The 25,215-nt window shown below is 37.1% G+C and overlaps 1 protein-coding gene across 5 annotated transcripts in view; it reads right to left on the reverse strand.

Moving 5' to 3' along the window:
* Positions 1 to 15,746: 15,746 nt before the first annotated feature.
* Positions 15,747 to 25,215, reverse strand: part of CHD1 (chromodomain helicase DNA binding protein 1) — a 56,933-nt gene continuing 47,464 nt past the window's right edge. For 4 of the 5 annotated variants that reach the window (XM_075526661.1, XM_075526658.1, XM_075526660.1 and 1 more), the window contains 7 exons: positions 23,564 to 23,821; positions 22,966 to 23,106; positions 20,600 to 20,778; positions 18,651 to 18,747; positions 18,369 to 18,426; positions 17,230 to 17,440; positions 15,747 to 17,027 (listed from right to left, as the gene is read on the reverse strand). In XM_075526661.1, the coding sequence (XP_075382776.1) occupies positions 16,664 to 17,027; positions 17,230 to 17,440; positions 18,369 to 18,426; positions 18,651 to 18,747; positions 20,600 to 20,778; positions 22,966 to 23,106; positions 23,564 to 23,821 (1,308 nt within the window). In that variant the 3' untranslated portion in view covers positions 15,747 to 16,663. The remainder of the gene's footprint in view (positions 17,028 to 17,229; positions 17,441 to 18,368; positions 18,427 to 18,650; positions 18,748 to 20,599; positions 20,779 to 22,965; positions 23,107 to 23,563; positions 23,822 to 25,215) is intronic. The other variant, XM_075526662.1, reaches the window with a different exon arrangement.

The raw sequence follows: 25,215 nt of genomic DNA on the forward strand, positions 1-25,215 counted from the left end.
TTTTTAATGTGCATATTAAAAAGTTGCGTGTCTCATCTCTTCTTGCAAATGAGATGGCCTTTCTGTATGCTAAAGAGATCAATAAATAGTCCCATTGGGAAATCAGATACAGATATTAGTCTATAGTAAGAATAATGGGTGAAAAAATAATTCCAGATGCACCTACATCTATGGCAGTCACAGTCTTCTGCCCTCTCCCCACAACTGCTTAAGGCTTCTCACTGAAAAAAATAAATCCTTCAGTGACGACCCTCTGTGTTTGAGCCCTTGAAAGTTTTCAACAAGTAGACATGCATGTTTATTGACAGAAATGCTAAGAGTTTCTTCTTTGTCAGCAGAGCTTCAGCTAACCCTTGTAAGATTGTGGATTACTTTTTGGCTTTCTCTAGATGCCTTATTTTTTATTGTTGACCTGTTCAGAAAACCTGGTAATCCTGATGTGGCCGTTTCACAGACTGAAAGAGAGGACCCTTAGAAATGGAAACAGTTTATACTTCTGGGTTTAGGCTCTGGTAAAAAATCTAACTTCACAATTATGAAAAAAGAGTCAAATAGAACTTTGTTCAAAAAAGTGTTAGGATATTGCTCCTACATTGTCTGATAGGACCAGAAATGTATAGAGAAATCTCTAGTTCTGCACATTTCAGAGGATTTTGCTTTGGCATAGGTCTACACTGGCTCAAACAGAGCAAACAGCTGTCAGCAGCTGGAGTGCATTGCATGATCTTCTGGAACACTTCTTCCCATTTAGTTTCACCAGGAAAGATCCACTTCATCCAGTCAGAGATATGAACCAAATCATGGTAAGAGAGAGGGGGAAATAAGGAGATTTACTTCAAAAGTGAAGATCTTACCAGCTCTTTCAATATTAAGAAAAGATCACTTGCCTGGTAGTGCTAACAATTATAATACAAATCCTTAAAATCAACATGCTATGTAATATCTCTCTGGGTAAAAAACAACACCCAAAACCCGCAACCCCGCAATCTAAAAGCAGTTCATTTGTAAGTCAACTAGTTAGTCTAACGACAAGAAGTAAAAAACCTCCCAATTTCTGCTTTGTTCAGAGGATATTTTTACTGGACATTTAAACTGCCAGTAGTGAAATGGCAATATATTGGCCTCTGGTGGAATACTTGCCTTAAACATAGAGCTGCTAACTGCAGTTTAATTGTGGACAGTAAAGTTTATCTGACAATCATTAATGAAACTTCCCCAGATAACAACTTAAGTGGGTTTTTTAATGCTAATTCCCCCTCAGCAGGGTTCTTGGAGATTAAGTGTGCGTATGGATCAGTATGTACTTAGAGACTCTGCTTGATTTTTAGTCTTAGAATATAATTTTCTAATGTGCCAAAGTGACTTTATTTGGTGGTTTAGACTCTTAAGACCATTAGGCATTTCTCCATCTTGAATAAAGGGCATATCCACTGCCAATCCTTTTCACCTCTGTTCCTTATCCACAGAGTAAGCATTCAGGCTATCCTACTCATAAAGGGGGAATACAATTCTTCCATTCTTCATTTATTTCACCCTTACACATAACTTTGAATATAGGGATTAGAGTACTGTGTATCAGCATTGGCTGGAGCACTGCATCACTGAATTGTAGGGAAGCTCTTTCCCCCGCCTGTGCCCTCCAAAGCTTTGTTTCAAGCTCATAGCACTCACCATTAACTGGATTTTTCTATAATGGATCAAAACACTTCTCATAACTTCCTTACACTGAGTGCCTTATCCTATCAAGGAAGCAGCGGAGCTGAAGTACCATTTCATCTTTAGGTTTTCAGCAATGCCTTCCCACTCCAACACCCACAAATCTAATTCAAGCAAGCAGATACGCAGCCCACAAGAAAAATTTTGTATTTCGTTGTGAAGTTAACAGAGCTTTGTGTTCTCACTTTCCTACACTTAAAGATTTTCTACCTAGACTGGAAGAAATTCATGACATAGCCTTCTATACATGGATAATACCTATCCCATTTCTGGGGTTATGTCATGGTTTAGCTTCAGTCGGCAATTAAGTACCACCACACCCAGGTGGGATGGGCAAGAGAATCAGAAGAGCTAAAAGTAAGAAAATTCATGGGTTGAGATAAGAACAGTTTAATGGGGGGGGGGGGGGGGGGGGATATAATAATAATAATAAATTGTAATGAAAAGGAAAACAACAAGAGACTGAGAGAGGAACAAAACCCAGGAAAAAAAAACAAGTGATGCAACCACTCACCACCTGCTGACCAATGCCCAGCCAGTCCCCAAGAAGTGATTGCTGCCTCCCCAGCCAACTCCCCCCAGTTTATATGCTGAGCATGATGTCATATGGTATGGAATATCCTTTTCGCCAGTTTGGATCAACTATCTTGGCTGTGCCCCCTCCCAGCTTCTTGTGCACCTGGCAGAGCATGGGAAGCTGAAAAGTCCTTGACTAGTGTAAACATTGCTTAGCAACAACTAAAACATCAGTGTGTTATCAACATTATTCTAATACTAAATCCAAAACACAGCACCATATTAGCTACCAGGAAGAAAACTAACTCTATCCCAGCTGAAACCAGGACAGGTTATGTCAAGAAATGTCTTACCAAAGCCACAAGGGAAAATAAAAACATCAACCTTGAGATCTGGAAATCTAGGGGCAAATGAAAATGCCTATAAGATTGAACCCTGAAGGAAGACAAGTATAGAAATGTATCCTCTTGGATGTAGGCAGGAGATAGCAGTGAGCTGCTCAGAGCTTTGAAGCCAGGGGGTAGTGTGGGCATGTGATCAGAAGCAGAAATTTAGAAAGGCAGTAAATTTTCATATAGAAAATTAAGGCCCTTCAGGTACTACCAGATTAGGCAACAACTGTGTGCAGGTTCTGAGGACTGCAGTATTCAGTCTAGGTGTCTAAATTCTTCAGTGATTAAAGGCTTTAATCCCTTTAAATTAACAAACTCCTATTTTTGCAGAGGAGCCTAGATTTTGAACATCCACAAATTCATGGGACCTGACAAGATGCATCCCAAGATCCTGAGGGGTCTAGCAGATGTAGTTGCTAAGCCACTCTCTGTTGTATTTGAAAACTCATGGCAGTCAGGTGAAGTCCCTATTGACTACATGCATGTAAAGAGGCACCCACTCAGGATGATTTTTTTCCAGAAAGCGTGTGAGAGCTTTTGCCATCATGCAGTCCTCTCTGCGCATCCTTATTTGTGTGCCTACACTTGGGGTGGGCCCCCTTCTGCCCTATTTTGCTGGCTTCAAGGTCTCTCCAGTCCACATCACCCTGCACCCTTTGCTTGTCAATCCAGGCCACAACTTCCTCTCTTGATTGTGGATCATTGTCCCTTGCTGTTCTTAGTTTAAAGCTCTTCTAACCATGTTGGCCAGACTTGACAAACCTGACAAGATGTTTTGTCACACTTGGTCAGGTGGGACCAATTAGCATCCTTGATCCTCAAAATGGCCCTGTAGTCATAAAAGCTGAAACCCTATAATTGATACCAGCTGCAAAAGTGGTTGTTAACCTGCAGGATCTATCCACTCCTCCTCACGTTCCTCCTTTCAGTGGTAAGTGACGCCACTGGGCCCTGGTGCCCTTGCCTCCAGAGCTACATAATCATTCTTGCTATGCCCCAGGTCTCCCCGGCCGCATTGCTGATGCTCACGTGGAAGAGCAGCAGGGGGCAGAATAGGCCGGGAGCCAGAGAAGCCTTGGCAGCCTCCCCACAATGTCCTAGATCCGAACCCCCAGCAAGCAGCAAACCTTCCTAGGTCCTGACCTAGGTCAGGTTGGCATATGGGGACCTCTGCTCCACAGCAGGCAGTTTAGCACTGCTATCACTTGCCACTTTCCTCAGCTGCAGTGGGGCTCAGGTGCAGCCAGATGTAGCACTTCAGCTCCCAGCCCCTCATCTGCTACCAGGGCACTGAATCTTTTCTGTATGTGCAGACCTGCAGATGGGGCAGAATACCCTCCCGGGACTGAAAGCCACTGGTTTCCAGCCTTTGCCCTCCTGGAAGCCTCCATTTCCCACACCTGTATGCACAGACTGTCCCTGCTTCCTCAAGTACAGCAGGAGTTCAGGCTTTTGAAGCCACAGCATCTCAGAGAAACTGACACATCCCTTATTGTTATTGGGAAACATAATTAAGCAAGGTCAGGCACAGGTTAACAAGGCTGAGAAGCGCTGCCCTAGGCTTTAATTAAGATCAGTGGATTAGTGGAAAAACTCTCCTCTGCTCTTTGTCTCCTTTGCTCTTTTTCATGAACCCTAAGGGTTGCATAATGCTATCATGATATTATCCAAATCCATGATGAAAGTTTCACTTTCTTTATCCATCAGCTGAGACATTGATTTTAAACATCTTCACTTAGATTCTATGATGCTTTGCTCCTCTGTTCTCATCTCTCTTTCTGATGCTGTAAGCTTTCCTAGAAATATTCATTTCAAACAATAAAGCACATCAGAAATAGCCATGATGACCTCCTTGTATCTGCGCCATAGTGGTCATTTTAGAATGTGATTGTTCTTTCTGTGGGAAAATAAAACAGGGCTCACTTCACAGTCTAGAAAGATCTGAAACTAATTGTACCAACTGTCTAGTTCTCAAATTTTCAGTTTTGGAATTTATTACAAGAAGATTGCTCCATTCTGGAACTCAAAGTACAGCTAACGTGTTTTACACACAAATTAGGTTTGAGAGAAACACACAGACCATAGGAAGAATGAAAATCTCACCTGTCAAATTGAACTACTCAGAAAGCTGAAAATAAATACAAAGAATCTTATGGTTAATCATCAAATGTTTACTATCTAATTAACAATCGAACATTCCCAATGCTTCAGGAAAAGAAATAATCTGTATTAAAAGCATTCAGAGTACTGTATTCTTTGAAATTACTGACCATTGCTAGTAAGTAGAGAAATCAGTTTTTACTGTTTACATATGACTGCTCATGCAAACTTTTGTAAGTAGATTTCTTTTAACCATTTAGGTATTAAGCTTTCACAGTCATGCAGTCTTAAAGTGGAAACTGCTCCGAATTTTCCACGGGAAGCATTTCGGCAGCTCGCTTGCTGTTTAACATAGCTGGAAGCGCAGCTCCCTCTAGTGGCTCAAACTGCCTCTCTGCATATCTGGCAAGAGAAGGAACATTCCCACCTCACCCCAGCCCGCATCTTCTACTCAAAATGAAAAATGGAATCCTAAATATAAAAATGTATCTCTATCATATGAGAAAACTGAATAGCAAAGGAGAAAAGAAAGTATATCCTGTTACAAAGACTACATCATTTAAAGTGAATTTACAAAACAAAATGAAGCTGAGCTTAGTAAATAAACATCTTGCACTTCAAGCAGTACTTTCTGATTAGCAAATAGTGCAGTACTTTCTGCTCACTCATAAAAACCTCTCCATATTTTCACTTTCTAAATCATGTTAAAAGACAAAAACAAGAGCAGTTAGTATCTAAAAAATTGTCATAGAAATAATAAAGTGCTTGAGAGATTTGAAATGTACAAGCAAGCATTTACAGTAGCTGCCATAGGGCTGTTTCTTGGTGACATATATGAAGGGAAGAAATAATCATGAAGAAGAAATGAGGATAATCCATCAGAACCTGTCTTTTCAGGCATGTTCCACTTAATCAATCAACTGCATTCAATAAGTACAGTAAAATGATCCATCTAAATTGTTCTGTCTAATCATTTTTATTGAAGTGACAGAACACGGCAATTATTTTTAATATAATACAGAATATTTAGTGCAAATGGAGAGTACCTCACTATCTCACTAAAATTCTTAATTGATAAGCTAAAAGCTAACAATGCCTAAAACAGCTGGTACTGTCACAGATCTTTGCTAATTTGTAGCCCTGTGTGGGAGGCTTGAAGTAACCATGAAAGCACTAGAACTGGCAGGGAAAGGACAGATGTGACATCCCTGCATCTGCTGGGAAGCACCAATCTAATGAGGCCTACCCAAGGTGGGGTGTGTGCAAAAGTTTTTCTGCACTGGGGGGGGAGGAAAGCTATGTCTACATTAGCAAGTCGTGCAGTGTTTGCAGGGGAAAAAAAACAAGTTGAGGACCCAACACCCACACTCCACACCTTCAGGGAGGAGGGGATTACATCAGTCCAGCTTTAGTCTGCTCCTGTGGCTTGGGTGCTTGAGGAGTGTATTCCCCTTTGGCTTCATCTGAAATTAACCAGCCCTGTGCAGAGGGAGACTACAGTGCAAACCAAAGTGCAAAGAGTGGAAGGGATCAGGAAATGCACTTGAAAAATCCTCTCCTTATTCTGAAATCCTGTTGTAGATGCATGGTGTGTTTGCCAAGTATTTAACATTTTCTGGAAGCTTCTGTACATCCACAGCAATAATCAGGTACCTGGCTCAAAAGAGTCTGAGAACAGTGAAGAACTCCAATCTTTTAAGCCAATATTATAGAAGTAATAAGCCAGAAATGACAACAGATATTCTGGGACAAGAGGATCTGAAAAAAAAAATAAATAAAAAAATATCAAGGCATTTCTTCCTTACTTGGCTCCCCAAAAGAATACTTCCACTAATAATACAGAATTTCCTTTTACATATCACTAAATGGATATCTTGTTATCCAAAATCTAGGACTCCATAGAATCTGAAGCCTCCAAATCTAGGTGGTCAAATGGTTATTAAATCAAGAATTATAATTACTGACTTGTGGGTGCTATAGCTATTTATCTCCCCTCATAGTAATTATGATTCTTAAAGATGTTGCAGTTGAAGAGTGAGTTATGACAGAGCGAGTAACTTTCTGCAGCATCCACCAGTCTGCTATTTGGGTGGCAAGGAGAGGATGTTGGCAGAGGACGTTTTGTGTTTTCTTTAAATAGCTGTAACCACACAACTCTGTCTAAATTCCCTGTTTCTCCCATGCTCCAAAGAAGCATGTGGAGGGGCAGGCCACAAGAGCCAGGTGCTGTCGACTGCCACAGAGCACACATGTGCTCTTTCAACTGCAGGTGTATGCTAGCATTCCCATGAATGACTATGGAGCGACTTCTTTCACAGCTAGCTGAAATTCAGATTTTTTTTTTCACTCTCTCTGTGGAACAGTTATTTCAGGGCCAGTCTTCCAAACCTGGAATGTGCCTTGCAGCTAGGTTCAGTGTTTGCCAAACATCAAAAGATTTGATGCCTTACAGATTTACTTTGCCGTCACATTCCTAAAGCAGATGGAAGATATACTGGAGTATTCATCCACAGTGTTTGGTGAGACAACTAACTACTTTGAGAAAATGCTTTCCACAGATGATGCCAACTACATAGCCCAAAGGTTGCTTATTCTGTTAGTCTGTGTAATTTTGACATCTGGGAATACCATGGTATTTACATGTGGGACACCAACACCACCAATAACCAGATGCCTAATGTGTTTAGTTTTAAGAGTACATTCAACCACTACAACAGATGGGAAGAGAGAACCAAGGGAAGGTTGCAGCCATTCCACATTTGCTCCCTCACAGAGGTACAGGCAGGAGTCTTCAGTCTCGCTCATGACCCTGATGGGCACTTCTGTTCAAAAAGTTCCAGAAGAAGCACTTCTGTCAGAACAACTCTGGTGCACTGGAATTCTGAAGATGAACTTTAAAATTTTCATTCAACTTAGCACTCAAGTTTCAAAGTGTGAAAAAGAGACAAGAGAATTACATATGAGTTCCTAGCATACAGAAACTGTACCCAGTTCATTTCCAACATTTGTGAACTGATGCATAACTCGGAACAGATCTCCCTCAATATGCCTGCTTTCAGCTTCCTCATTTTGTTTCTCACATCTGCTGAGTATTTTATTTTTAAGGCAAGAGCCAATGAAAGGACTTGGTTTAGTAATCAGAATACCCACATGCTATTTTTCAGACAAGTTAATGAGCTTGTCTCATCTCCCAGCTTGCCCCAACAGGAACACCTGGCACCGGCCATGCTTGCCTTCCTGCTACAAGTGGAGATCCTTCCTGGAGGGCTCACAAACAAGCTAGGAGAAAAAAACCTACACCAAGAGATCTGAGTCAATCCTGATGGCTGAAAGAAGATATTAAGGGATAAAGAAACACTGAATAAATTGTAGTATTTGGAAGTACCGGGTGATGATAAAATAAAATACATTAAAGTATTTTGGTGTTCAAAAGACATTACTACTAACTGATGTGTGTCTCATGTCCCCCTTGTTATGCTGGAATAACACCAATTCATCTAATAAAACATACATTTTAAAGTGTTTCCAGTACTAAACTGAGTGCATCACTGCACCTGAGAAGAAATTATTAGTTTGTTATGCCGTGATCATACACTGAATAATGATAAAAGAAAAGAAATACTGAATTTACTTCATGCACTCCCTGCAGTGTACTCTCATCATGTACTCTCTGCAGTGGATGAAGTGGGCATCTCTAGAAAAAGTAGTTTGAGGCTCTGTCATTAAAATTGCATCATAAGAATTGCATAAAGGAGTCTGAATTAAGATTCTGCAAGCAAACTTAGTTCTGGAATCTCCTAACTTTTAAGTGATTTGTTCTGCAATTATGCAAACGTCAAGTCACTCTTACATTTATGGAAAAAAACCTGAAAATACTGTCATCTAAAAATATTCTTGCCTCAGTTTTGAATGCTTACAGAGCAGTTATTGAAAACATTTCTTCTGTAAAGAAATGGTAGGCTGTCCATCCATCTGTTTATTCTGTATGTTATTATACTACAAACCCATATATTAAGCCTTTAGGTTATGATTGGAAAAATAGCTTGACTCAGTTAATGTAAGCAAATTTCAAATTGATAATGACAATGTCTTTTTTGTAATTATGGAAACATAGGTTGTGGTTCTAATAATTTGGTCTGTTTTGACTTTTATACTTAAAAAACATTTAAGTATAACATGTGTTCTCCCTATTAAGGAAAATTTTCCATCAAATTAGAAGAGTGATCCTTAAGTACGGATGCAGTATTCAAAAATTTAAAAGCAAATTAGATTATTTACAAGTAAATTGATGCTATAAGATACATCATAATGGCTTGTTTTCAGTACTGTAACTTGAAATAATATGAACTCTTTAAACTTCACACATTATCCCTTTATGTTTCTATGATAAAGCAACTAGGATTGGGTCTTTTTCCACTTGTAGTAATGATTATGGAGTTTCTCTAGAATTTTAAAACTGCAAAAGGGCAGCCATCTATGATAATCTGAGGCTACATCCTTGAACTTCACAAAGGTAACTATTTCAAGAAACATACATACTTGCAAACTGTAATAATTGGGCATACTGTGCCTTTCAGATATTTTCATATTCATTTGTTCTAGTATTCTGGCCGTATTCTTGTCTGAGAGTAAATATTACTCATCTTATAATGAATTCACTTAATTAAAACAGAATGGGGAAGGCTGCACTATCATAGATAACATACCAGATAGAATGGGAGTTTATACTTTAAAAACTTGACCAGAACATGCTGGAATATGGAGGACCTTCAGGGTGATCTGTTCTGTTAGCTCATGGACATACACTTCAAGTATCTCTCTTCAGTCAATAGCTAGAGAGTGTCCCAGTACAATACATTTGAAGGGAAGAATAGAGTTGTAAAACACCAAACTAGAGAATGCAGTGCTTCATGTATTTTCTTTTTCATTAAAGCTCATGGAGTATCTCTTTCCTGTGCATGTTTCCCCCCAGTATTAAGGTTAATGAGTATCTGTATTCTAACTCTTCAGATGTATTTATTTGGAATTTGACATAGCTTAGTGAACCCTTAAGATCTTGGCAAGGTAAAGGTAATTTTTCAGCCTTGTTTACTTTCACGCCAGGAAAAAAAAGACTGGATTAGACCTTACCTAGGTTTGATAGTTTTGATAGACTTCAGTGAGGTAGAATTACAATTTTCTGTTCGAGATCTTTTAAAACTGATCTCCTGCCTATTCTGTTCTGGATAGAGAATCCATCTGCAGATTTCATTACAGAAGAATACCATCAACCCCCCCAAAATCTAATTTAGTTAAAGATTTAAATGAGAAAGCTCTCTCATATTAACAACTCCTTTGCTAACAGTACCAAAAAGAGATGGAGCAGTTGGTTCCAAGAACTGAAGGGCATTTAAGGCTGTGGACTTCTAACAGTTTTATTATGGATGCTCAGTGCCATGGTAGTTGTGTTAGTCATTGACTACATTTCACAATTCCAAGATTCACAAAACATAGCACTTAATTATGATACTAATAGGCATAGATAGTTTCACAGAATATATTCTTAAGTATCTCAGAAACTTCTAATATAAGATTAAATTAAGCTTCACTTAAAAGAATGATTATTTGATATGCTCACAAACATCAGAGCTTTTAAGTTCTCTTTGCTCCTCTGTGATTAAAAGGAATGTTAAAGAAACATGTTAGTTTTAATTGGTCTATACACTACAGGTAGTCACTTACCAATGCTAGGATTACTGCAAACCAAAAGCAGTAGCTAATTTTAAGTGATGAGTGAGAAGACTATTTTCCAAATACTCCAACTACTTCAGCAAATACTAAATCTATTGCAATTAAAACTCAGTTGAGGTCTTAGAGTACTGCAGTAATAAAAGCTCTCTGACTAATTTCTTATGTGTGATCAGTGGTATGTGATTTTCTGACATGATCTCTGGATGTTTGTTTTCAGAGAAGACAGACTTAAAACTGAGCTTGCTGAAAAGTGTGACAAATAAATAATAATGATGTCCAAGTATGTTCTTTGGGCTTCAGCCTTAGTGCATGAACTCAATCTAGATCTAAATTTAAGCCTTCTAACAGGACCAAAAGTTTATATTTTAAAACCTCCCGAAGTCTTGTGTCAGCAATTTCCTTAAGTCTTCAATAATTATGTATTCTTCAGCTCACTTTCAATAAAGTTCATGAAATGTACTTTGACAGTAGCTGCTCTTAGGATGGCAACTTTTTGATTGTAGTATTTCATCTGCCATTGAACTACTCTGACGGTCTGCAGAACTGTCAAAAACAGGGCTGTTGCAACATTAAGCAGCATCTGTATTAAATCTCTGTGCTCTGGAGCACTCTGGTTTTACCAGTTCTAGCAGTTTTGCCTTCTCCTTGTTAACAATTTAAGAACAGATTTGCAACATATCTCACCTTCTCTTTCTCACCTTCACTCCTCTACATGATTTTTAGCCTAGCAGTTATTACAGTAAGGCTCCACCTTAGCTGTATAAACTCAACTGTATGAACTTAAGTCAGATATGAACTCTTCATTAAGCATTTACCAAGAACACAACATGCTTCACAGAATCCTAGATATGTTACATGACTAACTTTTCCCCTGGCATGTCTTCCTTTTCTATTCTCTGAAAACTGTCTCAGTTGATTTTGGGGAAGAGCAATCTGCCTGGGTTTCCAAAATCCTCACCAAAATGAGAACTCAAGCTTTGATTTTACAGGGATACACAAGCTTTGCTAACTGCAACAGCCAGCCAAGAGTAAAGGTGGGTGTCGGCTAGCAACAGAAACAGCACACTTCAAAAAAATTCAGCTGTAGAGAAGCTGTAGGCTATGTGCATGAGTGCACTGAGTTGGAGGCCCCGGAGAAAACAAATTGATTGGAGGGTGCAGTTAAGAGCATTAGTAGGAAGTTAGAATAGGGTTGGGAAGATGGATTCAGAAGCAGAGCAGCGGTGAGGGGGAGAGGAAGGCTGAGAGAAAGGCTTTCCTTCCTTGCCTCTGGGGCAGGTTGACAAAAACACACACTGAGGGTGAAGCTGTGGGGTGGAAATTTGGGCTGGGAAAATCAGGGGGACCAGTACCAGGCTGGATACAGGCATCTTCTATGTTAGACCCACAGTGGAAGAGAGGTCCAGGTGCACAGGAACTTCCATATGAGGCCATGTTACTTGCTGTGGCCAAGATTTTGGTTCACTTGTTACAGAAAGATTAAGCAGTTAACCAAGGTTAAGAGCGCAGCTACCTCACATATAATCCATATATATTATTGTAGACCACTACATGGCTACATTTTTCCTTATAGCTAGAATAAAATAAGTACTGTAATAAACCAAGCTTGGACTAAGTAGTTTGCGGTTTCAATTAGATCTCAGGTGTTGTTGACTAAACATAGAACTATAATTAATTGCTTTGAAGTTTCTTCATAAAATCCAGATAGCACTTATGTACCTCAAAGAACCATTGCTCAGTTTACTTCCTGTGAATGATTAAGATTCATGAAGATGTCATTGTCTTCAATGGAAGAAAACACATTTGAAATACAGTCTTGATAATCCACAATAAATGCATGCAATTTTTCTGTATTTATCAGTTCATGTAAATAATGAAGTTTTGGAGTAAACTGAAAGTTATGCCCTTGATCAGGACTTACCACTTTTCTGAAAAACAACACCCACCCTCAATTTTCTCTACAAGACATACCATACAGAATATGAACAAACATCTAAGGTTTTTTAAACATTTATTCTTCTGCTGTATTTTAAGTGGGAATTATATTGATATAATATAAATTAAAAGCCTAATGCTGACTCAGCTTTACAGCATAAAACAAAGTAAGCAGCTTCCACAATAGGTTTATGAAGATGCTACAAATAATTAAAAAAGCAGAATTATTTTCTTCATATGTTAGGTCTAGAAATAGTTATTTTCAACAGAACAACGGCAATTCTTACTTTTTAATGCAAATTAACAATCATCATTAAATGTCATTATTTACCCCAAAGCAATTTTTCACATGTTAAGTTTTGAAAACAAAAAAATAATTACCAATAAAATTGGTAGGGCTAGGGGCTTGGAAAATACATGCTAGAAACATTCTTTATTTTAGTATTGGCCATATCCAAAGGAAGATCTTTCACTAACCCCATACAGTATGAGAGTGTACAGATGGGTGGACCAGAACATGCTCCCCATTACTCTCATTCTTTACTTGTATCTTAAGAAGAATAATTGGTCTACAGAGAAAAATGAAAAGGATAAGAAACAAGTAACAAATTCCATGAACCTCTTATTTTTCCTGCTCCTAGCAGTGTCTCACATAATTGTATTTCTTAGCTACTGCTTCCGGAACATTTCACAAATAAAAGCTTCAGCATAAAGTTTTAAGAACAAAGCTTAAGTTTCAGGTGCAACCATAGTAGCTTGTTGGAAGAATGAAGAGATACAAGTGACAGCACTACATATGTGTCCCAACATAGTTCAGTAAAACAAACCTTGATCAGTACAAGTGGATCACTCATACCAGCTGTTACCCGTTTTAACAGCTCTCTAATATAAGCAAGAGATTGGCTACATTCATTTCTGTAAAGGCTAAAATGAGAGGACCTCATTTCAGCCATAGTACACAAAAAAAAGCTAGGATTTAATTAATTTGCTGTTCAAATAAAACTTGATCATGGAGAAACTTGCAATAAAATGTCTCATCAGGAAGAAAAGCTGTATCAGAATGATCTTCTTTAGTGTCTTCAGTCTTGCCCACCTTCACAGGTACTGGTGAGGTAACTTCCTACCAAAAAAAAGCTGTCACTGAACACAACACTAAGCATTAACACCGGAGATTGAAACAGCTCCTTAAAATACATCGCTACAGGAGTACTTCACTGGGATTTTACACTTTAAGTGGAAAAACTGCAGCTAAACAGTAAGGGCTGTGGAGGTGACAAGATACATTCGTTGATGACAGAACACCATACAGGGACAAAACAAGCCAACTGAACTCAAAAAGAAGGAAGACAGACATCAAAGGTATTCAGCCTAGGGAGTCAGTGCTCTAGGTCACTCTGCTGTCCATGTCTCAAAGGGTGGTTTGGGCACACTCCTTTTATAGGAGCATCAGGTTTCTGCAGAAACTGCCATCCTTTTGTGGTTGGTGCTTGAATCCTTTGCAAGTCCGTTTCTTGATAGTAGTGAAAGGCTCTCAGAAACCAGAAGCTCTCTGAGTGCTGCTCAGACACCAGGACATCTGCACTGAAGATCAAACTGGGGAAAACACAGAGTGACTGTTAGCAGGTAAATGATGATGCCAAAACAGCACCTGATGAACTAATGGCAACCAGTCAGAGCCTGCATTTCTCTGTCCTTAAAACTAATAGCAGCAATACATTTTTTAATGTGCTTCTTCAGACTTACCAACAATCTACTCTTTTTAGGTAGATTTGGGAATGGTAGACTAGAAATACATAACAGGATTAAGATGGAAATCTTAGACTTCCATGCATAGTAGATTAAATACCTGAATCTTTATCAACAGCCATACGAGTTCTCTCACAGTCACCATAATTCTTACTTCCCAAAACCTCTTATGGACAGGCAACATTAGTATCTGATGGATGCTTCGGAACTGCACGCACTCCTTGAAGACTTTTTATTACAAATGAACAAAGGAAGGATCAAATCTGCATGCATAGAAAATGAATTATAAATGGCTTATTTACAGAGGATATGGGATTCTCCTAAATAGTAAGATACACCGTAACAGTCAGCCTCATAAGCAATGGAGATTAATCTCCACCATCAAACTTTATACTTAAGACTTAATTGCAACCAGAGGGGAAAAATTGGAACTGTTGCAAATGTGATTTGTAAATATGATTGAATAAAAGTTAACACAGCCTAAGTGGACTAATTGCCAAAGATCCTAATCATCAAAGCCACTAGATAAGCATTTTCTGTCTTATTTCAGACAGACCTGAGACACCTTTAACAAAAACAGATGCAGACTAACCATGTCACATTAGACATGCTCAGCCACAATGCCATAATATAGCTGCACTGATGGTGAACTAGGCTTAGTGGGACTGCTCTCTCTATGCTCTGTTGATGGATCTATGCACTACTCAAGCAGTAAGAATCAGTCAGTGGCTGGAGACGCTCCAGCTTCCAGATTTTCACCATTGGAAGTGGAAGACGCATGGCACACATGCACAACCTTATCAGACACCACTCCACTGCCTAAAAACCGCTTCAGCAATTAAGCTCAAAAGTAGAACAACTCAAAACCCTGCAGATCCTGGGAAGATGAAAAGTTAAGAAATGAAGCAGCATTAATTGAGTCCCAGCCTACATTAAAAAAGCTTAAAAACTGATGTGCAGCAACTATGCCTACAGTGAGATCTTAACAGATACTCTGTAGACAGATTCTGGTTCTGTATTAATGCTTTCATATAAACCTGTTTAATTGGAAAAAATGCTCAACATTGCAAGAGCAGAGAAAAATTGGAGCAACAGATACAGCTCCAACCACATGATGCCAGGCTAGATATGTTCCCTAACTATCACATTGTATATTAAAATTTAGTACTTAAGAGTTTGATGTTTTTATGGGTAAACCTGAGAAAGAGTAACACTGTAGAGAAAAACACAGCAGAAAACTACAAGAGCCCACATATCCTTTTAGTTAAATTTAATTTGTCAGATAGAAGTTATCTATGTACAATCAGTGTGCATTGTAACAATTCTGTCAATAAAGTCATTCAAATCTGCTAAAGTATTAACTGGCTGCATAGCACATTTGACATTATTGCCCATGTTGAAGAGGGAACACAAATGGATTTACAATAAATTTTGGCTGATTTGGATTCTGAAGTGTTCAGGTATTTAACATTCCTTCTTTAAAACCAATGCACCTGAAAAACTTTCCAGAGCACAGTTGAGCTGGATATTTCTTACCATTTCATTACAAACAAATCACAACACTGACAGTTTAATAAGGAGAAAAAAAAAAAAAAAAAAAAAACAAAACCAAAAAAACCAAAAAAACAAACCAACCAAAAACACCCCCCAAAAACCAAAACATGTATCTAAAGTATCCAATAAAAAAGGAGCACTAAATGGAATAAAATGTTCCCTTTCCCCATTTTTACATTCTGAACGGCAATTCCATCAAGGTTATTTTATTCAAACATGTAAGTACACTGATTTTGTTTCATACTTGTGACAAGAAGGCCTGAGTTGGTGGGGAAAGGAACAGTCAGAAAAAGCCTGAGAGGGAAAAAAGCTCATTTAATTAATTTACAATAATTTACAGCCATTTGTTTGTGTGTTTTGTTTTGTTTATTATTATTTTTGTTTGTTTTGTAAAAAGGCATTATAGCTGATCACAAACAGGAGAAATCCTGGCTATTTTACAGTTATAGGTACGGAATTTAAATATTCAAGCTTGTGATGAAAAGCGGCAAGGTGGTCGCAGTGTACAATGTAAACAAGTAGCTTTGGAAAGTGAACAAAGTCCTTGAGAGTTCTTTACTAAGAAACAAAAGAAAATAAACTCCTCGTTCCTTCCTGAAATATGAGCACAGGTCAGTGTTTAAAAGTTCATTTACAAACATAATTTAAAACATGTTCAGCCTAAAACCACTTTGACATGAAGAGTTTTATAGTAAGATCCAGTCTGAAAGGGGCAGTGTTGAGGTCCCTGTAAAAGTAAACATCTTCCATTTCTTAAAAAAGAGTGCCACAACATTTGCAGCACAGTGCAGCATAAACTTTAAATACAAAAATATTTTTCTTCTGTTGGGATAATAGACCTTGCATCCTGGAAAGAAGTAACAATACTGCTACTGATAGAATATCCAGTCCGTATCTTTCAAGTCATGTAAGGCAATTACTGTGTTAGTTTACTGTATATGGCTAAAAGAAGGTCCAGAAAATGTCAGTCTTTGTTATGTTTTCCGGCTACTCCATGTATGTTCAGGTGTACTTTTGTGATCCGATGAGTGTTCAAATGGAGATCTGTGTCCCAGGGGAGATCTTGAACCATAAGGAGACCTCTGATCTAATGGTGACCTTGGGCCACTACCCGAAGCTCTGTGGTCCATTTGCCAGTCTGAGAGGTACCTATAATCTCTAGATGATTTATGATGGCTGTACTCTGAAGTGGAACGGTGATCTGAATGTATCCTGTGGTCTGAATGGGAACGGTGATCTGAATGACCCCGGCTGTCTTTTAAACTTCCTTCCAGGTTTGATCTGTGGTCTCTGCTCCTGTAGTCATCTAACTTTCTATGCTTAGTATCACTGTAGTATCTAAAAAATATAAATTATTTGTATTAGTGTTACTGGACACACATTAAGAGCCACAACTCTGTCAAATCAACAGAACTGCATTAGAGAGGTATCTTTGCAACTTTGCATTACTCGGAAAAGATGTTTTGGTGCTTGCTACAAGCATACTACAAAAACAGGAAGGGACTTCTGAACAGATTTTAAAATTGCTGAAGAAACTCACCTGCTGTCTTGTTTGTAGTGATCCCAGTCTCTGTGATCTTTTCCATTGCTGAAGGCTGAATAGGGCCTTTTCCTAGAGTCATTTTTCTTGTAAGCATCTCCCTGATGCCTGTCTTTATGATGATCATGGTATTGTGAAGAATGTCTATCAGAAGAATAACTGTCCCTGCTACTGTCATCATGGTTTGTATTCTCCTTTAGTCTTTCCACATCTGTTCAATAAAGCAGAGGTTAAAAGGAAGTCTCATAAAGTCTTTTCTTCACCTAATTCAAACAGCACCTCTACCTGTCAGATGTAAAGCAGTATGAAAGTGACATCATAATTTGACAAAACCAAGATCTAAATAGTTGAAAGACAAATGCACTAACATGAGTGAACTGAAAGAAACCCAGAAGTAAGAGGGAAGCAAGCTAGAATGCAGAGGTATAGGACTTGGAAACTGAACTTTTCAACCTCTCCATTCAGTCTGTGAAGCTAAGTGTGGTCCAAATGGGCAGTGAATAGAGGTGCCTTTAGTAGAGCAATTTTAGACAGAATGGTAGCAACTTTGATGGCCTTAGCATCAATAAGAGTTTTAAAGGTACACCTTGTTAATGAAAGGCTTTCAGTGGTATTCCTAAAATACAGTATGTTGATTTTAAGTCCATGAAAATATACTCAAAGTGTTACATTAACACAAGAAAAAAGCAAGTATTAAAAGAAGGCAGGTGTGGGAGCATAGAAAAATCAGTGTTGTTGTCAACAATAAAAGACAGTCCATGTAACTAATTACAAACTATGACTTCAAGGAATAGCTTGCTTTTTTACACAGTAGCAACATTACAACAGCTACAAATAGGCACAGAATTTCCAAGAAATGTACAGATTTTGAGTAGACCTCTCTCCCTTCCCAAAATTAAACACCAAAAATATTTCCAAAATTTTTTTAAAGGATGGTCAAATAACTTGCTACTAAAACCTGTAAGTACCAGCTTCGGTCTGCACTCAGATGGATTTCATTAGCAAACGAGTAAAGTTTTGCTAATAAGCCTATCTCTGTGATACTTAGCAGTGTGGGAGACAGATCTAGGAGACATGTGAAATGAAATAAACATGAAAACTAAGATATCTAACACAAGAATATACTTAAGGTTTCTTACCTGGATTTCTAATTACATGTGTATTCACATTGCTGCTAATATTCTGGTCATTGTGTTGCTAAAAGAGACAAGTACAAAAACTCATTGCTAAATCCCAAAGTTCATCTGAAGTAATTAGAAAAATATTCTAACAAGAGAGACTACTTTACTAAAAACACAAATGCTACTTGAAGTGTATTTCTGTGTATTTCTGTGTTCCTTATAATCCTTTAAATCTAAGAAAAAGAGTTATAATACTTGAAATATATATTTATGTATTTAGAAAGGGTCTGAAAACATTACCTGGGACTCTTGGCGTTTTTTGATTGCATGTTTATACAGTTTGTGCAGCTTTCTGGCATCAAATTCTGTGAACTTAGAGACAAAAATCCACAAGTTTCTGAGGAAGAAGAAAAGAGAAGTTATAATTCTTCTACACGTTTGTTTTTCTTTTATTATGGAACAGAACATGGATTTAACTGAAATTATTTGAATAGTACTTCAGTAAACCACAAACACTGTAAAATTTACACAGTATTGCCTGGCTGCACAGCAAACATTACCTAGCTGCATTTCAAACATTTGAAAGATTAATTCCTTTAACAATTTGTCACTTTGTAATATTTATCATAAGTACTTCAGAGTACAAAGTGCATGGAAAGTAGTACTAATAACAATTGTATTAATAAGATGATTTGTGAAACTGCTTAAAAACGTAGCTATCAGTTTATGTATGTCTTTTGAAAGTGTTTCAATTTTGAGTATTTACCACTCAGCAAATAAAAATTTAAGTAAAGTAAGTAAAAAAACCCCTTGAAACCTCTTACAGTGTAAGCCATTTGACCTACAAGCCTTATTTCATCATAATATCAGTAAGAGATTTTTTCCACAGAATTCCAAAGCCTGGTCAAAGCTTTTGAAACCAAATGAGAACTATGAAACAGGATGGAAGTGGCATGACAGTAAATTTGTACCTAATCTGTGCTAGAAGGAATGAAATAACAAAGCCAGTCTTTTGCTGTCCAGATGCCAAAACCCTGAAGATTTCCTTCTATGACCACAGGTAACAGATCTAAAATCTAGAATTCTTTTAATCAAATTTACAGGTAGAATGCTTAAAAAAGACTACAGAGTACCAGTGTTTAGAAGTATCTGAAGCATGCAGGCTCAGGAAACAACAGTCTGCTCCTTCACTGTGATTATTTAAACATTATAATTTTGGTCTAGAGGTTTGCAAAAGTAGACAACCAGTCAATGGTGTGCCTAATGACACCTGTAGAACTTTATATAAGCTAAGTTGCTTAACTACACTTCTTATCAAATATAGCTGAAATACATATTTTAATAATCTACATATCATATTGTAGCATTATTATGAATAGCTCTATTACAAGCTTCCATTTAAAGAAATACAACATTTACCAAAATGTAAGACATGGATCTTGTTTTTGTATCTCAGATCACGTTAATATTTTGAAGTAAAGCAAGTAAAAATAGCAGAAGCATTCTACACTAACAGAAATCTTTAAGAAAATGAAGCAACAGACTTTTGTATATGGAAGTGCAGGATGTATTTTCAACCAATCTAAATAAAAGATTAAAGTGCATATTCTGATAAAGGTAACTCAAATTGCATTAGGAGCTTAACAATGAAATATTAAGAGGTTTACAAACCAACATTTTTTAATTGTTTTAAATTGTCACCTCAAAGAGGCAAACTTTTCTTTCATTTTTGAAATACATCTGAGTCATTATGATAAATGTGTTAATCAAGTCATAGTTAATATGTAATATGTAATTTAATTTTAGAGTATATTTTAAAAAGAATAAAGAATTCTGCAACTCAAAATCAGACAAAGTTCAGCACAAATTTAGAACTGCCTATTTTTAGCAGGAATTAAAAAAAAAAACAAACACACCAACAAAAAACCTCGAAGTTTAAAAAATCCCAGATCCTTAAAGGTAAGAATGCTTTTCAACTAAATACAGTCTAAGTGACAAGTTATCTAGTGTTTGCTGTCAGTTGTAAGCCATGAGATGACTCCACCTACTGGACAAAACGCATTGCTATGCAGTATGAAAAAGTCAATCCATTAGAAGTCAGAACCATCTATAATCATCTTTTTAGAGATTCCTATTTAAAACAGTAGAAAGATACAAGAAAGGGAGAATAAGAAACAAGAGAAATAACTGAAAACTATTCATCAATTACAGATACTCCTTTTTCAAGAAAAAACAGGAGAATAACTTACTTTCTCCACTGTTTAATTTGTTCAGGATTTGTGTACTCCTTTAGACATTCAGTAATGTGATCCCCAATTTTGATTAGACACTGTCTAGTATGTTCCAGCTGCTCTCTTTCAGAAAGGCCCTTCTCTGGTCGATCCAGCTGTTTCAATGCTGCTTTGACAGGCCTCATTCTTTCTTTGCACTGTAAAACAGAAAAAAAGAATGTATTAATTCAAAGAAAAAAACCAAAGAATTCTAAAACATGACTCACGGGGGGGGGGGGGGGGGGGGGGGGTGGGGAGGGGGGAGACAGTATTGTTACAAGCCAAATGAAACACAAGACTTGCTCACAGCTCTTAAAAATGTTTTATAGGTTTCCTTTGGAAAATATTGTATTTTAAACCCAGTTGGCAATTTACTCCTCTATGAAAACATTAGATTGCATAAAATACAGATATCAAGGATTTAAGAAAGCACTAATTTAATATAAGGGATTTTCTGAGGAAAAGGACTCATTACAACTGGGTTTTACACTCATAGCTATAACTTTCAGCACAAGCATACAGGACAAGACTTATACTTTTTTGCACCTTGAAAGCTATACAAACTCAATGTCAAAATTAAATATGAGAGTGTTCAGCACATTTCAAACAGATACTTTCTGCAACAATTAAAGCTGGCATTCAGCAAAAGCTAAACAATGCTTCTCTAAGCAGTTTTTAAACCTCAGCCCTGTGCAAATACTAGCAGACTCAGCCCTATGCAGATACTAGCAGAACTTGTACTATGTAGAGTAAAGCTAGTTTGGGTATGCCTAGATTAGTAACAACAGTGATGGCAACACAGACACGTGTCATATGTGTGTTCTTGAATTTTCACACTTTAAATTAAATGTTTTAATAATAAATCTAGATAAAACCAGTTAGCATGATTTAAATTACAGACAATTGCTTAGCAATACCATCGAACTATAACAGCATGGTAAACAGATGAAATGTATATTCTCCTTGTCACAAAGAGCTAAATTAGTCAAGCCTGAACAACCCAAAGTAGTAATTTCCATTTGAAAGTGTAGTTAAATATGCTAATTAGACTGCTTCTGTCCATGGCATAATGATAAACATACATTCCAGAACCAAAAGCCCAGCCAAAAAAAAAAAGTTGTCCTATACACAGACCCAACCTAGAATTACTCCCAGTAAGAACAAAAGGAAGTCTGTAGATTAAAAAAAAAAAAAAAAAATAAATTTATAGACCAACAAATGTTTGGAATAGAATGAAATTAAATATCACCATTACCACGTAAGCATCTAGGGACAACTCAGAAAAATCAGGGAAGCTGTTCCATTGCCAGCTTATGCCTCTAGGTAATTAAGCAGCTGCATTACATATTGCACTAGCCACAGCTTAAAGCAGCTTTTAAAAGACAACTTAGAGAGTGCACTTTTAAGTATGGAAGTGATCAGAAAAATGTAACTGTACATTGAAATGAAGTGATTTTCTGTCACTTAGCCACACAAACATACCCACCTGAATAACTCAAGGCTCACCCTGGAAATCACAAGTGACTTAACTGGAATGTTTAGAATGAAACTATACACAGACGAGTTGCTACCATACTCAAGAGAATCTTACTTGCATGTCACAGCCAGCACCCACAACAGCCCCAATATACCTGGCTGGCAGAAACAAACAACTCTTGAAATCTGAATGTTGAAACGCCCACAGGAGAGCAGCTGCTCAAAGTAGCTCGCTGATACCTTTCCAAAGGTGCCAGCCAACCTATACAACTTTACAGAAATTGTGTACCTTTTTTCCTCTAATATTGATTCTGCTCTTAGTCAGAAGTAGTGGTTAAACAAAACTCTTCTGGTGTCAGAGAGATTACTCTGGCAAGGTATTTCTAAGGGCTTTAGCATTTCTTCCTTCCTGTGTCTACTAATTTAAGTCTGCAATACTTCAGGAGGGAAGTGTTGAAACTTATTTTCTCTTGTTATCTCACAAAGAAGAAAGGCATATATAATAAAGCGAAGGCAGAGACTCCAGCAATTGCACTGAAGTTCATTCATGCCTGCTCTTTAAGAAGCAGGATACACAAGTTATTCTTGAGGATATATCTTCACAGTCTATATTCTAAATCTATTCAGCACACAGACCACTGGATAAGTTTTCCTACTATCCTGCATAAATACAGTAAACAACAAAATAAAACTGCTGGAATTAAGACAAAAATTGCTTTAGTACAGTGTCAAGAACATTCAGTGATCTGAGACTTTACTAGCAAAAGATCACCTGTGTTACTGTGCCCAATAACAGAATCAAGAACATGAGAAATAGTCCTCATTTAGACTACTAAGTATAAACACTAACTTGTCAAAAAAGGACTTACCACACTAAAAGTTTTCTGATCCAGTTCTTCAGATTCTTCCAATATAGGAACTGGTTCACTAGTTGCAGTAATATGAACTGGAGTATCCAACAATGGAATTTTTTTAGTTTTTTCTTTATTTTCAGATTTGATTTCACTTACCTAAGAACGACATATAAAAATATTGAAGTAAACTTTATTTTGGCTCTGGAATTATCCTATAGTATATGACAATCCCTGTAACTACTGCATTCTCTTCAATAATAGAATAAAATAGAATAGTAGAATAAAATAATAGAATAAAAATAGAATAAAAACTATGCTGACATTCAATGACAGTACATTTTACTTTCTCTGTGGGATGGAAAAGGAATAAAAAAATTTCTTGCACACACTTGTACTCTCAGTCCAACTAAGATACGTATCATTGAAGATGTAACTTCCCATTTCATATGTCTGTCCTCATGGTTTCAGTTAGTAAAAATAAAACTTCAAATGATGTAAAAGACTCCAATGAAATGACAACTGATCAGATCCAAAGTACCTTTTCATCTCAAAATCACTCACAAAAACCTAGTGGCCTTTTCTAGTGCTATATAAGATAAGTAAACCTAATTACCTTCTCTTCCTTTACTTCTTTCTGTGTGGATTCTTTTACTTTGTTTTCTCTCTTTTCTTTAATATCTTTTTCTTTTAATTCTTTCTTATCCTCTTTTTCTTTTTTCTCCCTTTTCAAATCCCTCTTATTTTCCTTTTCTTTTGTCTCTCTTTTTTCTTCAGCTTCCTTCTTTATACCAGTATCTGGCTCAGGCTTTTCTTCATTTTCTTTTTCTGCTTTAATTTTTTTATGTGGATGTTTCAGTGAAACAATCTCATCCTGCAATATGCAAGCATATATGTCACATCAAACCAAACTCCTATCTATACAAGTTTTGTAACCATCAGATTAAAAACATACTTTTTATCTGTGCATTTTTTTCTTTTTGGACATAGATTTAACACCTATCAAACAGAACTGAATGCAGTTGTAAAGAAAGATGAGAACTACTCACTCACTTCCTTGATGTGACAAAGCAAGTACTGATTTAGCAGTGGTAGTAGGGGTGAGAAGTTATGTCCATTTAACTTAGAATTAACTTAGAATTCCCTCCCTCTAAAAGGTAGTAGGCTCTGAAGAGCTAAAAACTGTAAGGAAGTAGGTCTCACAAAACTGAGCTGATTGGTCAGGACACTCAAGTGATGGGGATGTTAGAAGACCTCTGTTATAGTTATCTTTGCCCCAGTAACTTTTTATCAATCCCATATTAAAAGTTCACAGGAGAAGGTAACAAAGTACCAACTTTCTCTTTTCCAGAGGTGTTCTTTTTACTAGGCTTAAAAAAAGGACTTAGTTACAGATTGTCTGATGGGGCCCATTTAATTATTTGAAGGTGAACAAAATACCACTCCAGTGGTCTTTATAATATTCACTTAGAAGTCTTGAGATGGAAACTCAAATCCTTTCAGACACAGAAAAATACTACAGTAAGTAAGAAAAGTATTATGTACAGGTGCAAGAATCATAATCACCTTTGAATTGATTTGAAGTACACCCTGGAAAGGCATATATAGAATCCATTGCAGAAAAAGAGATGCCTAATACATGCATCCGAACAAGCTACTTAGATGAGGTGTCAAGTAATCAGCCCAACCAGGACTTCAGTATTTAGGTATCACGGAAACTTCCCAGCAAAAATCCAATGACGTCAGCAGTTTCGTGAATGTTCTAGCAGTTAAACAGGTAAGTTTTAAATATTGCACACAGTATGGCAGTTAAGTTGCCAAAGCCAAACTTTTAGGTGGTTAAAGCCAATTTTTGTATATGGTCCAGTTTTCAGAAGTGCAATTGTTAGTCTGTGTCCAAAAGTATTCAAGTGATGAATATCTGTTATTAAATATACAAAAGGGGACAGCATTCTAGGCACTTTCCCAAAACATAACAAGTCAATCAACTGACTGTGTCTTCTGTTTTGAGTGGAAATGACATCTAACACTAATTTTTTCAGTAGTCTGAACACTTAATTTGCTTAGTTTTAGGATTCAGTTGCCCATGTTAATTTACTGGGAACTGTGACAACGCTTATAGTTCTTAGTCTTGCATTCCAGACAAATTATTGTATCTATAAACATAAGCTAGTCTATTATAGAAGCTATATAAGCTATTCGAAGTTTGTTATTTTTTTCTGGCTTTATGTTTTATTCTTCATAGTATAATTTAAATACATACAGGAA

Source organism: Mycteria americana, chromosome Z, assembly GCF_035582795.1.
Source record: "Mycteria americana isolate JAX WOST 10 ecotype Jacksonville Zoo and Gardens chromosome Z, USCA_MyAme_1.0, whole genome shotgun sequence".
Classification (NCBI taxonomy): domain Eukaryota; kingdom Metazoa; phylum Chordata; class Aves; order Ciconiiformes; family Ciconiidae; genus Mycteria; species Mycteria americana.